The 14,975-nt window shown below is 33.3% G+C and overlaps 1 protein-coding gene across 6 annotated transcripts in view; it reads right to left on the bottom strand.

Moving 5' to 3' along the window:
• The window catches only part of PI15 (peptidase inhibitor 15), a 124,684-nt gene extending 113,766 nt beyond the window's left edge, over window positions 1-10,918 (bottom strand). For 2 of the 6 annotated variants that reach the window (XM_074278914.1, XM_074278915.1), the window contains exons 1-2: window positions 10,718-10,917; window positions 9,828-10,172 (exon numbers count right to left, since the gene is read on the bottom strand). In XM_074278914.1, the coding sequence (XP_074135015.1) occupies window positions 9,828-10,100 (273 nt within the window). In that variant the 5' untranslated portion in view covers window positions 10,101-10,172; window positions 10,718-10,917. Of the gene's footprint in view, window positions 1-9,827; window positions 10,173-10,717 lie in introns of all 6 variants that reach the window. The other 4 variants (XM_074278913.1, XM_074278911.1, XM_074278912.1 and 1 more) reach the window with 4 other exon arrangements.
• Between the last annotated feature and the right edge of the window lie 4,057 nt (window positions 10,919-14,975).

The following is a 14,975-nucleotide window of genomic DNA, read 5'->3' as shown; positions in this document are numbered from 1 at the left end:
CAATACTTAGCGTGCAACAAGAAAATTGGATTTACACACATATATTATATCTAGGTTATACTGTAACACATGTTAAATGTATGAGATTGCCTGTCATCTAGGGGAGGGAGTAGAGGGAGGAAGGGGGGAATCTGGAAAAATGAATACAAGGGATAATGTTATTTAAAAAATTACTCATGCATATATACTATCAAAAAAATTTATAATTATAAAATTAATTAAAAAAGAAAAAGTTTTGCCATTTTCACTTTCACAATAATTCTGTAGAAGCCCCCTTCTTTGCATGCAGCCAGATATGGATTTTAATTACACCTTTATCCTGAGCCACTGCAGGAACCTTAGTTTCCCTGCTTGTTTCAGCTATCAAAATGATTTCCAGTAGCAAAGGTCTCACTATGCCACACTTTTACTCAAAAAACTTTAATAGCTGTCTTTTGCTTCTGTGATGAAATAAAAAAAAAAAAAACCTTCTGCTTCTTATTTGAAGCCTGACCTCTTCCTGTCCTAGTCTTCGTACATATTACTCCCCTTTATGTCTTTTTTGACACAACCATAATGCTCTACTTGTAGCTTCTCCATTTTCCAACTCCATGTCTTCGTACTAATTCCCTTCTCTATTTCCTCACCTTCAACTTTTGGCTTCCCTTACTTCCTTCAAGACTCTTCACTTTAATTCCTGCCTCTTATAGGTGACTTTTTCCATTCCCTTTCTTGTAAAATTACTTTCAATTTACATTATATATGTATAAAAATAGAAATATGCATGTATATACCCACATATATGGTTCATTTGGAGGAAAAGATGTGTTCCATTTTGGGAATGGTGCAGTTGAAATGCTTATAAGACTTTCAATTCAAGATGCCTGAAAGGTATTTAGTAATGCAAAACTGAATCTTGGCAGAGATATTAGGGCTGGATATATAGATGTAGGAATAATTTACAGAGAAAAATAGTTAAACCCATGGGAGTTGATGAGATTAGCAAGTAAGATAATAAAGAGGGAAAACAGAGATCCTAAGACAAAACTTAGGGGAAGTTTTCGGATTTGAAGTTTGAAGTTTTGGGATTGAAGGTCCAGCAAGAAGACTAAGAAGATGCTCAAACATAAAAAAAAAGAAAATCAGGAGAGAAGCATTTAATGAAAATCTTTAAAGGATAGAATGTATAGGAGTAGACATTCAACAATGTTCAAAGGAGCCCAGAAGGATGAGGTTTGAGTAAAACACATGTGATTTGGCAATTAAGAGATCACTGGTAAATTTAAATACAAAATAATGAGAAAAATAATTTCTCTTTGGTCTTAGAAATAATAGGGAGCCAATAAAGTTTATGAAGAAGAAGCATGATATGGTTTAAGTCTTCACATAAGGAAAACACTTTGGAAACTTTGTGGAAATCAAATATGAAATTAACTAATAGAATCTAATGGCAGAAAGGTAATGAATTCATAACTATGGATCCTATGTGTTTGGGCTATTTCTTATTCTCAACTTTCTTGTATTGCCAATGAAGCTATGAATTTACACTGATCCCTAGAGTTTACTTATACCTTTCACCTATTTAACATACATTTCACAACTGAGAAAAATAGTACAAACTTGTCTCCTTTTGGCTTTGTGTGTGGAAAGCTGACTAAAAGCAGGAAGTTTTCAAGGTTACTACCTTCTCCATTCATGTACAAGTTAGTCAAAGTAATGTGTACCTTGGATGAAAATTCTTGAAAAATGTGCCCTGTCTCTGTTTCTAGCCAAGGCACTGAAAAGGTTCTCCATTATGTAGAACAAGAATGTGGAGATCTGAATGTGCTGGAGAAATTCCTTCCTGTCAGGATTCTGCTGGGTTCATTGCTCTTTGGCAAAAAGTCTCAGGAGACTTTCTAGTGGTCGTGAAAACATTTATGGAAAGACTTCAGAATTAATACTTTAAATTTCTCATGCATAAAATAAAGAAAAAAGCATTTTCATACCCAAAAAAGTATAAATGCTTAGTCTGTAGACATTATATTTTATATGAATTTTGATAAAGATGGAGGCTATTTTTGGCTGATGTTTAATTCATCACTATGTAAATTGTAAAACGATTTACACTTTATACAGACTATCAATATTTTCTTCCAAATTAAAGAGAGATTATTGCTCTTCAATATTATAGGGTCACAAGTTATTAGAACAGTATGGGATTTCAGAGAAGCTATGCCTTTTTGGGAACCATTAAAGAATCTAGGGATAGTTAGCCTGGAGAAGAGAAAATTTAGAGGAGTTATGATAGATGTCTATAGATATTTAAAATGGCATTGTATGGAAGAGCAACTGGTATCTTCTACTTGGTCTCAGAGAGTAGAACAAGGGTAAGTAGGTGACATTTTGAAGAAGTCTGATTTTGACTTAGTATAAAGGTTGAGTCAACATCTCTAACAGAGCGTTGTCAAAAAAAATTGAATAGTTTTTCATAGGAAGTAGTCTATTCTATTGATCTTGAAGCAGAGGTTTGATGAATTCAAATAGAGATATTAATGACTTTGGCTAAATTGATGTTGGCATCCATTCTGACTATATGACTATGTATGACATATTGAAATGTTCTAGTCCAACTCTCTTACAGATCAGGAAATTTAGTCTGAGAAATTTGAAATGACTTGCCCAAACAGAGAAAAAGGGAGGATTAGAAACCCTCTCCCCAGCTACCAAATTAATAATCTAGTTTTCTTTCCATTATACCCATTGCTTCACCCAACACAGGAATGAGAGGTAGTAGATGAGGCTTGTCTCAAGGGATGATGCCTAAGACTGAACTTCTATGATATCATATTTTCCTTGCCATCCTAAGGAAATGGGAGTTGGTTTGCCAGTAATTCTATTGTGTTATAAATTACTACTAATCATAAATTATAACTACTCATAAACTATTACTACTAATCTTTGGCAAATAGATCACTGTGGTTATTTGCCAAGGTTATTTTAAAGTATTTTTCATTCATTCATTCAAATTATACTTCCAGGTGATTTAGTTCAAATTGATGATTCGCCTTCTTCCCTTTCTTTTTCCTTTCCCTTTCTCACAAGATATCAAAAGTAAGATCCAGTTAGATTTTACACATGATAATTCACATAAAATAAACTAGTAGCTTGGCATAATTAAGAATGTCTTTTTTGCATATATTTATGTAAGTTTTACTAAACAAATGAGCATATTTATATGAATAATTTATTGATAATAATTTGCTTTAAAGTCTGCACAAGTTTTTTTGTTTTGTTTTGTTTTTTATTCCAGATATCCCATACAACAACCCTATGAAGTAGGTATTATTACAATTTTATGGATGAAGATAGTCAGAGACGTTGTCATGTCCTTGGGCACATAGGTACTTAAGCGTCAAAAGTGGAATATGAAAATTACAGGAAGCTAGGTGGCTAGAATCAGAAAGATTTTTCTCAACTACTTGATCTTGGGAAGATCACTTAACTATGGGCTGCCTCAGTTTTCCTGTCTGTAAAGTGGAAAAAATATTATTGCCTTCCTCCTGAGTTGATGTGATGATAAAACAAGAATATTTCTAAATATTATATATATATATATATATGTATATATATGTATATATATACATATATATATATATATACAATTCCTTTGTCCTCTTCTCTTCCTATTTCTTCATATTCTTCACATGATAATATAGGGTTATGTACCACTGAGATGAATCACAACTGTAGATCACTTACATAATTGTGAAAAGAAGGCTTAAGTGGTATGTATCTCATTACCAACAAAAATATTATCATGAAAAAGCACAGACATTATTCATGGCATGTACGACAAAGAAAAAAGCTAAACAAAGCATATGATATGACAAAGGAATGATAAATGGATAAAGAGTAGTATAGTGGTAGTTTCATCAATAAAATATTAAAATAATTAGAAGGCATATGGAATATCAGGGTGGGTCCTTTATCAAAAAGATTTACAGAAAGCAGCTAGATGGTTCAATGAATAGAGAGCTGGGCCTGCAGTCAGGAAGACCTGAGTTCAGAACAGGCATCAGATACTCATTAGCTGCATAACCTATTTGACAAGTCTTGCAACTTATGTTTGCCTTACATTGTAGGAGGAAATGGCAAACTACTCCAGTATGTTTTTTTCAAGAAAACCCCATGGACAGTATAGTGCATAGGATCACGAACAGTTGGACACAATTGAAAGAACAAAAGCAATGGACAAGAAGGTCTCAAGATAAAAAGCCAGGAGTGCATTGTAATATGTGAGGGAAAGAAATATCTACACAAAGAGATCAGGAGATCAATGTAAATTTAAAATAAGCATATGTACATGTATAAACATAAATGATATCTACATATCCATGAATAAAATCCTCAATATTTTTAAAATCTGTGACTTCTTAAATATAGTCATTCCATCCACTGATGCACATTATGGTCACATAAAAGGCTTTAGTCAGTGTAGTCCCAGAAATCTTGATACTTTGCTAACTAACTTAAGAAAACAAAATAAAACAAAACTATGAACTAGAAATTTACTGGAGGTAAGAATAGATGAGCTACATGTAATGAATATTAATATCACCTCATATTACTGATTTCATAGTCTTACTACATTTATTTACTCTTCCCTTTACATCATATTCCCTCTTCTTTGTCTAAACATTTGCACAGAATATCCAACATTTCTCCATCCCTCTCTCTGTCTGGATTCCTCTGTCGGAGCCTCAACTCAAGAGTTATTTTCTCCACATAACTGTTCTGATTGCTCCCAGCCATATTACTTCATATTCATTTTGAATACATTTTGCATTTATTTATTTATGCAGATTTTGCTTCTCCCAATACAATGCAAGTGCCTTACAATTGTGACTGCCTTTACATCCCCACTTTGATATAACAGATGTCTTCTTCTAATTATCTATTATTATATTTATAACCATCACTACACAACTTACTATCCATGTCATTCTTTTTTCATACTACATATTTTGCTTAACTATTTTCTTTGTCATATATGCTATGAACAATGTCTTTGACTTTTCACAACAACATTATGATTGATAACAAGGTACAACCTACTTATGCTTACTTTACACAATTATGTGAGTGACCTACAGTTGTGATTCTTCTCATTAGTATTCCTTTGTTCATAACCCTGTATTATAATTTGAAGAATATGAAGAAGGAAGAGAACAGATATATAATCATTTTTTAAAATATTTAATTTTAATGAAATGTTGAGGAAATGACTAAGATAGAACATGATATATAAGTAAATGTTTTGTTTTATTCCTACTTTTTGAAGAAGAAACTCAATTCTTTCTAACAAAATTTGCTAAGAATGAATTTTTATAGCTTTACTAGATCTAAATAGCTTTAAAAGACCCAAAATAATTAAAATCTGGACCTGTTTCTCCACTATAGATTACAGTCTATATGCCTCAGGCTCATCTGGCATCAAGGTAAAAAACAGTAGAATTCACCAGTACCTTGATGCTAAATGGAAAAAAAAAAAAAATTCCTACTGTCATGCTTTTAAAGGTACTATTTATGGAATATATTTACACTATGACAAATAGCTTTAGTTTCAATTTGTGAATTACTCTCCTTTTTTTAACATATAGCAGTTTTGATTTATTCAAGGCTGATTTACAACCATCAGAAAGAAATGGGGTGTATATATTCTTCTAAGCTACCTAATGCCTTCTATGAATAATAATAATAAAAGCTTCAGAGGATAGTGAACAAAGTTTGTGATATTTGATCTCAAACGAATTCAGCTTATCTTGTTGGTTTTAGATTAAGTTCTTAACTAAAAAGAACCTAGTCCTTCTTGTAGAGAGAAGCTGTGAAAAGGGTCGATGAATCATTCAATAAATATTTATATTGAGCCAATTGAGCCAAACTTTATTATAAACTCTTGGAGTGTTTAGAAACAGATCATACTATCACATTGCCCATAGTATGCTATAATTTTTAACAAGTTGAAATAAAATCTGGAATCTTAAACTGAGCCTTGAGTTAGAAGGCAGCATTGCTAGAGATAATCAATATCCATTAAGAAATTGGCACCCAACAAACTAGTACAGACAAATTATTCTTTTACACCTTCTGCAGACTTTGGATTTACATTAACAAAATCAAAATCTACAAAACATACAATGAAACAGTCAGTGTTCTGACTGAATTGAGTCAATTTACTAAAGTTTTATAACTTTACATGAACTTCCATGTGGTCTTTTTGGCTGCTATTGTATTATTTCACAATATCACCTCAACTATATGGTATAACATGTTAAAAGGTAAGCCTGGAGCCTTTAAGACTATGTTAAAGTTCCCCTTCTAGAACATATTGACTGTGACTCTGGGTATTTCACTCATTATCTTGTCCTCTGAAAAACTCTTTGCAGGTAAGGTTCTTTTCTAGAAAAGTTCCTTATGTTTTTCCCTATATAATAGAAATGATAGGTCCAGTCCCTATTTCTTCCAGCCTATATTGGATTTGTTTAGGTTTAGCAGAAAACATGGAACAACAAGAATGTGCTGAGCTTCTTTGTATACCTAGCATTGTGGTTGGAGCTCTGAGAAATATAAAAGGATTACATAAAGTCAATTTATTCACACCATTTCCTTCTTTTCCCAACCCAAGAACAAATAAAAGTGGGAAATATCAAGTGGAAATCAATATTTCAAGGCATCCTCTAATTGAGAAGCAATGTAGAATAGTAAAAAGAATGTTAGCTTTTGGAATTAAAACATCTATATTTGAATCCTCTCTTTTTACATTTGAAGCTCTGTCACTTGGTTTTTTGTGACAATCTCTATTTTTCTCTATTCTCTCATCTATAAAATAGAAAATTTATAACAGAGAATCTAAGGCCATTCTCAGCTATAGCCTTTATATCTCTTATTTGATGATTTTATCTACCAGCTTTGAAAAAGGAAGTCTATAGGCATCAGCAACCTGATTCTCTACAAGTGGTATTAATGCCAGTCTTTTTGTACTTAGGCAGTGCAATATATTGCATTATTTTGCAAAGATGCACTACAGATTATCAAATTACATTCCTTTTAATTTATAGTATATGACTTTATTGGTCCTTTTACAAACACCTTAAGAATCATAAAAGTAGTGATTTTTTAGATATCATGTTTTTTATATAGGGCGTAAAATAGAAGTTTTGTGCTTAAATAAATTATACATATTCAGTACAGAAATTTTAAAATAAGGCCTATCGCTTCAAAATATGATCATACCAAAAGAGACTGAAAATCCATGTCATAATACTTGAATGATTTCTAAAATCTCATAAATTAAAAATAAATGAATGAAAAACATCTATGTAATGCCTACTATGTTCGAAGTAGAAAATGCAAACAGTACTTGCCCTCAAATAACTTACATTCTAATTGGGAGGGAAAGTGCATAGAGAAATAGTAGTTTGGGGAAAATGTTTTGGTCTGAGAAGCTGCAGATATGTTGAGTGAAACAATAGGGCAATCAGTCCATTGATGCTGATATTCATGAAATGAAAAAGGAAAGATGGTCTCTAGGATCAGAGACATTCCTTATCCTGGACCAGAAAGGGGAAAATGAAGTCAGCTATATCTGGTCTTTCTCTGAAAAATTCCAAAATCTTTTAGTTCCTAAATCTTTCATTTTAATAGTGTCCTCAAGGCCATTAACTAATTTTCTTGGTTTCCTTTCTGGAGAACAACAACAATAATAATTTTTAAAAGAACAACAATATTTCCATAACTTTTAAGATTAACAAAGAGTTTTCCATTTATGGTGTCATTTCATTCTCACAAAATCTATGGGAGATTAGAATCTATTATCATCCTCATTTCACAGATGTGGACACTAAAGCTAAGAAATTAAGTAACTTATCCAGGATCACGTAGCTAAATAAGCATCAAATACAAAATTTGAACCCAGGATTTAATAACTCCAAAAATGCATTTTATCCAGTGTGCCACATATTTGCTTGTGGGTCTATCTGATTCTTAATTTTGATATTATCCCCAAATACACAAGTAATTGAGATTTCACTAAATCTTATAGAAATAAGGATTAGATTGTTCTTTCATTATCTAAAAACAAAATCAGAGGGATCATGATATATTAGAAAGGATATTGAATTGACACTCATATGTATTAAGTTCAAATCCCATATATTATTGCTGTGGGAACTTGGGCAAATTAGTTAATCAGCTTGAGCATCAGGTTCTCCATCTGGAAAACTGAAATAAAATAACATAATTATGTACTTCACAAAGTTATTGTAAAGAAATATAATTAGGCAATGTATATAAAATATGATTATAGTTAGTCTGATACTAAAATATTTTATAGAATGTGTAATCTCTCCAATTTAACCTGTTCTCAAGAATTTCTATTCTTCATTCAAGTTGAAGTTGTTGGCAAGCTCTTTAGAGAAAGGAAAAAGTGGAATGGTTTAGTGAAAGAGTGCTGGATTTGTCATTAAGGACCTGCCTTCAAATTAGTTTTTCTTTTATTAACTTTATGACTTTAGACAAGTCACTTAAACTCTCAAGCTCTTTATTTCTTCATCTTCAAAATGATTATATTAGACTTGACTCCAATGTTTTGAAGTCAAGGAAGCTCAACTATAGCCCTAACACATTCTAAGCACTTAACCCTTTGAAAAAAAAAAAAAGATAAATAGAATAATTAAATAAGTTTATTTGTCATTCCCTGATAGAAGCATCTTATTTCTGTAGACATGTGCTCATTGAGTTAAAGGGATTCTCATTTTGATACCTTTCCTATTAAATTTTTTTAAAAGACAGTAACTGAAACTAATATGATCCTAAATTATCTTTTCTTAGAAGTCATAGAAGAGTTTGTTTGGACAGAAACTTAAATAACCTTGAGAAACTTAAATTAACAGAGAAATCCTTTGCATTTGAAAGGTGACATTTTTCCCTCCCTGATTTCTCCAGCTGATCTAGTACAATTTATTTGAAATTACATAGATGAAGAACAGGTCTGAAAGATTTCCCAATTGTTATTAATAGTATTATTCCTGACACTCACTTCTGGATACCAAGATGATGGTCTTCAAAGCCCAAAAGCTGCCTCCCTGCTACTCTCATTTAGGATTATGTTACACATCATCTTGAAGCATTATTCATTCAAAAACCAAAAAAGAAATGTGATTACCTTTTTTAAAACAACTTGAATATTTTACTTGCTAGGTAAAACCATTTACAAATAAATAACCTATTTAAAATTTTGAGAGTATCAAAGTTATTTATCACTGCAGGTTGGAAAAATTCCTAAGTTCCTTCATTGAGTTGTTATCTGAATGACAAAGCATTAAGTCATAATGAGGAAACAACAGAGAATAGTCTATTAGCAGAGCAATACTATTTCCAGAAAGAGTTTTAGACAAGAAAGGTAAGACAAGTACACTGGAATCTACTGAAACATGTTATTATTAGGTTAACTGTAATTGAAAGAGAAATAAAATCATTATCATGAAAACAAAATGTGCAAGTGTTTCATGTGAAAACTCCGGATTTTTCATAACTCTTTCTTTGACAAGTTCAAGCTTACCAAAAATCCTCTATTCCTTCATCTTCTAAGGCATTATCAATAATTATCAACAGTTACAGAGTTCCCCAGCAATGTCTACCCTAATACTTCTAAGGAATCATTATCATCTAAGAACCAATTTGTAAATACATCTCTCCTCCCCACTTAAAAACACCACCTTGAATTGATATTTTGGTTCTCCTAGAGTAGGCATCTCAACTAAGAACCTCCTTCTACATCCATGGGGGGGGGAAAAAAAAACTCTTACCATGTATTCCATGTTGGCAGCAGGTGGAAACACCTTGCCTCGAACTTGGTTGTGATAATCAAGGATGGCAATCATGTCATTCTGTGAGATGTAGCGCTTCCTCCTGGCTTTAGGAAGATCTGCTGAATTCAGATGTGCTTTTAGAGCAGCTTCAATATCAGTGAAGTTATTGGTTGGCAATGATGAGTCAGTGGCGTTGAGTAAGATCATTGCACTTGTTTCACAGAGAAGGGAGAACAAGAGCACACCACTAACAGCAGAGATTGCTATCATCTTGGGATGGAGGAGGGGAGAAGCCACAGTGTTTACTCTGCTTTGAAACAGGAAGGCAGAGTTAGGGTCAATCTATGAGAGGGAAAATAAAGAAAACTTCCAGAACACATGATTTAGCACACAAATGTCTCTCCTGAAAGCATCACTTGACATGATTATATTCTGTAATCCAAAAGACTTTAAAAAAAAAATGTTATGAGAAAGCCTGTAATTACTGCCAATGTTGCTTTGTTGGATAAAAAGGCAATCTAAGATAAACTCTCCAGAGATGGAGATGAATAAAACAGAATATCATGAACCTTCAGCTCTCAGATGTCTTACAAATCATTTGCCCACAATGCCTGAATATATACACACTACAGGACATTTGATTGTAAACGGGCAATTTTTAAAGAATTAAATCTCTTTCAGTTACTGAGGAGAAGAAATACATCTCAGGAAATAGCTTCTGCTACCTGCAGCAAATGTATGGATGCTGTGTCACAGACACATGCACAGAGAGTGACAAAATAAATACAAAAGTTATAATTCTATCTCAATTTCATTCAAGAAAAACAAATGTGAACTACTTTAGTATAAATGCATGCAAAACAGAGTCATTCAGCTAAATGGCTTACCTCTGAACAATGCCAAAATGAATATACTGTTCTTCCAATTTTTTTTTAAAAGTTCTTTGTTATGTTGTGGCATAAGGAGGAGTGTGTCTTATTACAAACCGTCTAAGAGCAAAAAACTCTTGCTAGTTTTGACGCGACTGGCCCCAAGAGCTGGTACAGCTTTTATATGTCACAGGCTGCATAGTACAGAAAGGGCAGGCTTTCGAAGGGTCTCTCCGGAGCCAAAATGAAAGAGGAGGGGCTTTTGGAAAGAAAACACACTGATTGGGTGGCGACCTTTTTCATGTGGGTGGTGAGGAAATGGAGTCACACCCACAGCTTGCAAAGTGCAGACTCTACAAGACAGCCTCTTTTCTGACCCAGCTTCTCACCTTTTCTGTGACTAGCTCATTTGATACTGGTTCGCATGCGGGGGAGGGGGGGAGGGGGGAAGAATGGTTCATGAAAGGGGGTAGTTTTTGAGGGAAAAAACGCAAGTTCTTGGGTAGCAAACAGAATATTTTACATGGGAGGTGAATGACCTGAGAATTAAATCAGGGGAATCAAAGCAAATGCTATTTCTAGGTGAGTTGGGGAGGGGGGGAGGGGAGAGACGGGAACTTAACTTTTTTTTTTTTTTTTTTTTTTTTTTTTTAATCAACAAGGGGCCACAGTAGTAGATAAGCAGTTAAGTTAGGACATGAATGCAATGATGCTTAAATGACTGCTGTTGGTCTCCCATTAACTTTTTTTTTTTCCTTTCATGTGTTCTCTCTTCTCTGTCTGCCTGTCTCTTTCCCTTTCTGTCTGTGTCTGTCTCCATCTCTGTCTCTGTCCGTTTGTGTCTCCCTCTGTCTCTCCCTTGATCTCTCCCTTTCCCTCCCTCTCTCTCTTTCTCCCTCTTTTTCTGTTTCCCCTTTCTATCCTCACTCTATCTGCTTGCCTATCCATCCTAAGTCTGTTTCTGTGTCCCTCTTTTTTCTTTTGTCTTTGTCTTTCTCTGTCTGCTTCTCTAGATCTATGTTTTCCTGTCTCTTGCCTACTTACACATTTTTTTCAGCCTCTTCTTCATTGCCCCACCCCAACACACATACCTTCCCACCAAACAAGCAATACCTCTGTCCCCACATGTATCTCTAGCTAAAGAAAGGATACATAAATTAGAATGTAGCACTACTGTCCAGCATCTGAATAATTTTGAGACACTCAAGAACCAATATGACAGAATGAAGAGCAGCCAGGCAAACATCTGTTTTGGGTTTAGAAGCCTATAGTTGAAATTATTTCAAGCAAAGAATGGCTCAGCCACTCAAGCAACAAAGTGGAGGGCACAGTACAGAGGCCAGGAGGAATTCAACAGCAGCAGCTAAGGCAGTCAGCCAGAAGTCCCATATTAGGAGGATGCACTTTGGAACTTATTCAGGGTCATGCTGGGCTAGAACCAGAAATAGGAATTCTGGGGCAATCTTTGAGGAGTGGTCTTCAAAAATGCAACTGATATATATTATGATGTCACCCACAAAATATAGACTAATTTAGTGACTAGAAAATGGAATTCAAGAAATGAATACAAGTTAGAAGTTTATAAACTGACTTAAGATACACTACCATGTATTCAGTTTGCTAATGCAATGGCCTTCACTATATTTCAAATGGAGAATATTTCAGTACGTGTTCTTAAGCAACAAAGACCATACTGTTAGAGGGAAGGAGAAAAAAGAACCAATTTCCAATCATACTACCATCTCTGTGTTTGATGCAAGAAGTACCTTCTTAATTCATCATTACTATCTGGGAAGGAAAAAAATAGAATATGCACAGCATCTGGCATATAATAAATGCTTTTTAAAAGCTAATTGATTAGTTGATAAAACACCAGTAAAATATTTTAAATCAAAGCTAGCAGATATATTTTAAAATCATCTTTTAGAGTTATATTGTTAAGGAAAGTAGGAACAAATTTTTTTATTTTAATTTTAAATTTATTGATTGTCCTCTCAAAATCATTGTGAATAGAAGATGGTCCTAGGTTCTCCAAGGCTCTGCTAGTAAAGCAAAAATTCTGGTAGCACCTACCTAGGTTTGGCAGTAAATTCAAGAAAGATGTTTGGCAGATCCTGCCCAGGACTAGGGCAAGCATCAGGGAATGAAGGCTTTGGAGAATTAAGAGCAGCCAGACAAAAAGCCAAGTTTTCGAGAATTTCTCATTTGGGATGCCTAATCTAGTTAGGACTTCTCTGATGCCTTTTCTAACATTAAACCATGTTCTTGTTTTGGCTTCTTGGATATAAGCATTCCACAAATACTTGGGTACCTACCTGGCCTGGCTTTTTTTTTTTTTTTTTTTTTTTTTAATGACTATTCTCTAAACTTGGACCTGACTTTCTCAGTACTAGGTGGAATTATCTTCTTCATCACTCAGGAATTTGTCTAATCAAAGGTACATATTTGCCCTCCCTCTCATAAGATATTATGTTACCAAGCTGAAAAGACTATCAGCCTAGCAACAAACTTTATGCTGGAGTCAAGCTAAGTCAGGAGAGGTTCATCATTAGGAAGATGATCATCAGCTATTAACAATAATAATAATAATAATATTCACAAAATGATTTAAAGTTTTAAAAGATATATGTATACATATATATTCATATATGTGTATATATAAATATATATGTATTTGTATACATGCATGTGTGTGTGTCTTGTGATCCTGATAATAACCCTGACAGGTAAGTATAAATATTGTCTCTTTTTATAGATGAGACAAAGAGAAGTTAAGTGACTTGCTCTACCTCACAGTAATACTAAGTACAACATTTGAATTCAGGTCTTTCTGACGCCAAATACTATGTGTATACATTGTACCACCTAGATGTTGAAGTTCAGACCTTTGATTTCTCCAGTCTCATAATTATTCTGTGTCTTAGTTGTTACTTTAGTCATTAACAGTTGTTAACATGTTTCTAGAACTTTATGGGTTATGCCATTATGCCATGTGCAGTGAATAGAGTACCAACTTTGGAATCAGGAGGACATGAGTTCAAATTCAGCCTTAAAAATACTTAATACTGTAATCCTGAGCAAACCACTTAATCCCAACTTCTTCAAAAAACAAAAAACATCCCCCCCAAAAAAACTATGTATTATGCTATGCTTTCTTTCATGAAGACCAAGAGGTATATGATTTATAATTTGTATCAATAGAGTAAATAACCATATTAAAGGAGACCACAAAATGTAGCAACTTGGTACAGTGGAAGGAACCTTGGCTCTGAAATTCCATTTATAAAATGATTGCAAATAATATAAAATATTTGGGACTCTACCTGCCAAGACAAAGCCAGGAATTATATGAACACAATTACAAAGTACTTTCCACACAAATAAAATTAGATCTAAACAATTGGAAGAATATCCAGTGTTCATGGGGAAGTCTAGGGAGTGTAATAAAAATTACAAGTCTACCTAAATTAATATACTTATTCAGTGCCATACCAATCAAACTGCCAAGAAGTAATAACAAAATTCATCTGGAGAAACAAAAGGTCAAGTATTTCAAGGGAATTAATGAAAAATGCAAATGAAGGTGGCCTAGCTGTAACAGACCTAAAATTATATATAAAGAAATAGTCATCAGAACTATTTAACACTGGTCAAGAAATAGAGTAGTTGATCAGTGGATAGATTAGGTTCACAAAACACAATAGTCAAGGATTATGCTAATCTAGTATTTTGACAAATTAAAAAACTCCCACTTCTGGATAAGAACTCAGTATTGGAAAATAGTATGGCAGAAACTAGACATTGACTCACACCTAACAATCTATACCAAGATAAGATTGAAATTAGTTCATGATTTAGACATAAAAATAATACTATAAGCAAATTAAGAGAATAAGGGACAGTTTATCTCTCAGATCTATGGGAAAAAAAGGAATTTATGGCCAAAAGGAACATTAAGAAATGAAAAAAGGATAAATTTTATTATATTAAATTTAAAAAGTTTTGTGCAAACAAAAATGCAGCCAAGATTAGAAAGGAAGCAGAAAACTGGGGGAATTTTTTTTTTTTTAAATCCAATGACTCTGATAAAGGTCTCATTTCTAAAATATATAGAGAATTGACTCAAATTTATAACAATACAAGCCATTCTCCAGTTGATAAGTACTCAACGTATATAAACAAACAATTTTCAGATGAAGAAAATAAAGCCATTTCTAGTCATATGAAAAATGATCCAAAACATTATTCATTAGAGAAATGAAAGTTAAAACAACTC

Source organism: Sminthopsis crassicaudata, chromosome 1 (assembly GCF_048593235.1).
Source record: "Sminthopsis crassicaudata isolate SCR6 chromosome 1, ASM4859323v1, whole genome shotgun sequence".
Classification (NCBI taxonomy): domain Eukaryota; kingdom Metazoa; phylum Chordata; class Mammalia; order Dasyuromorphia; family Dasyuridae; genus Sminthopsis; species Sminthopsis crassicaudata.
The sequence above is the reverse complement of the archived record's forward strand: the minus strand, read 5'-3'. Positions and strand labels throughout refer to the sequence as shown.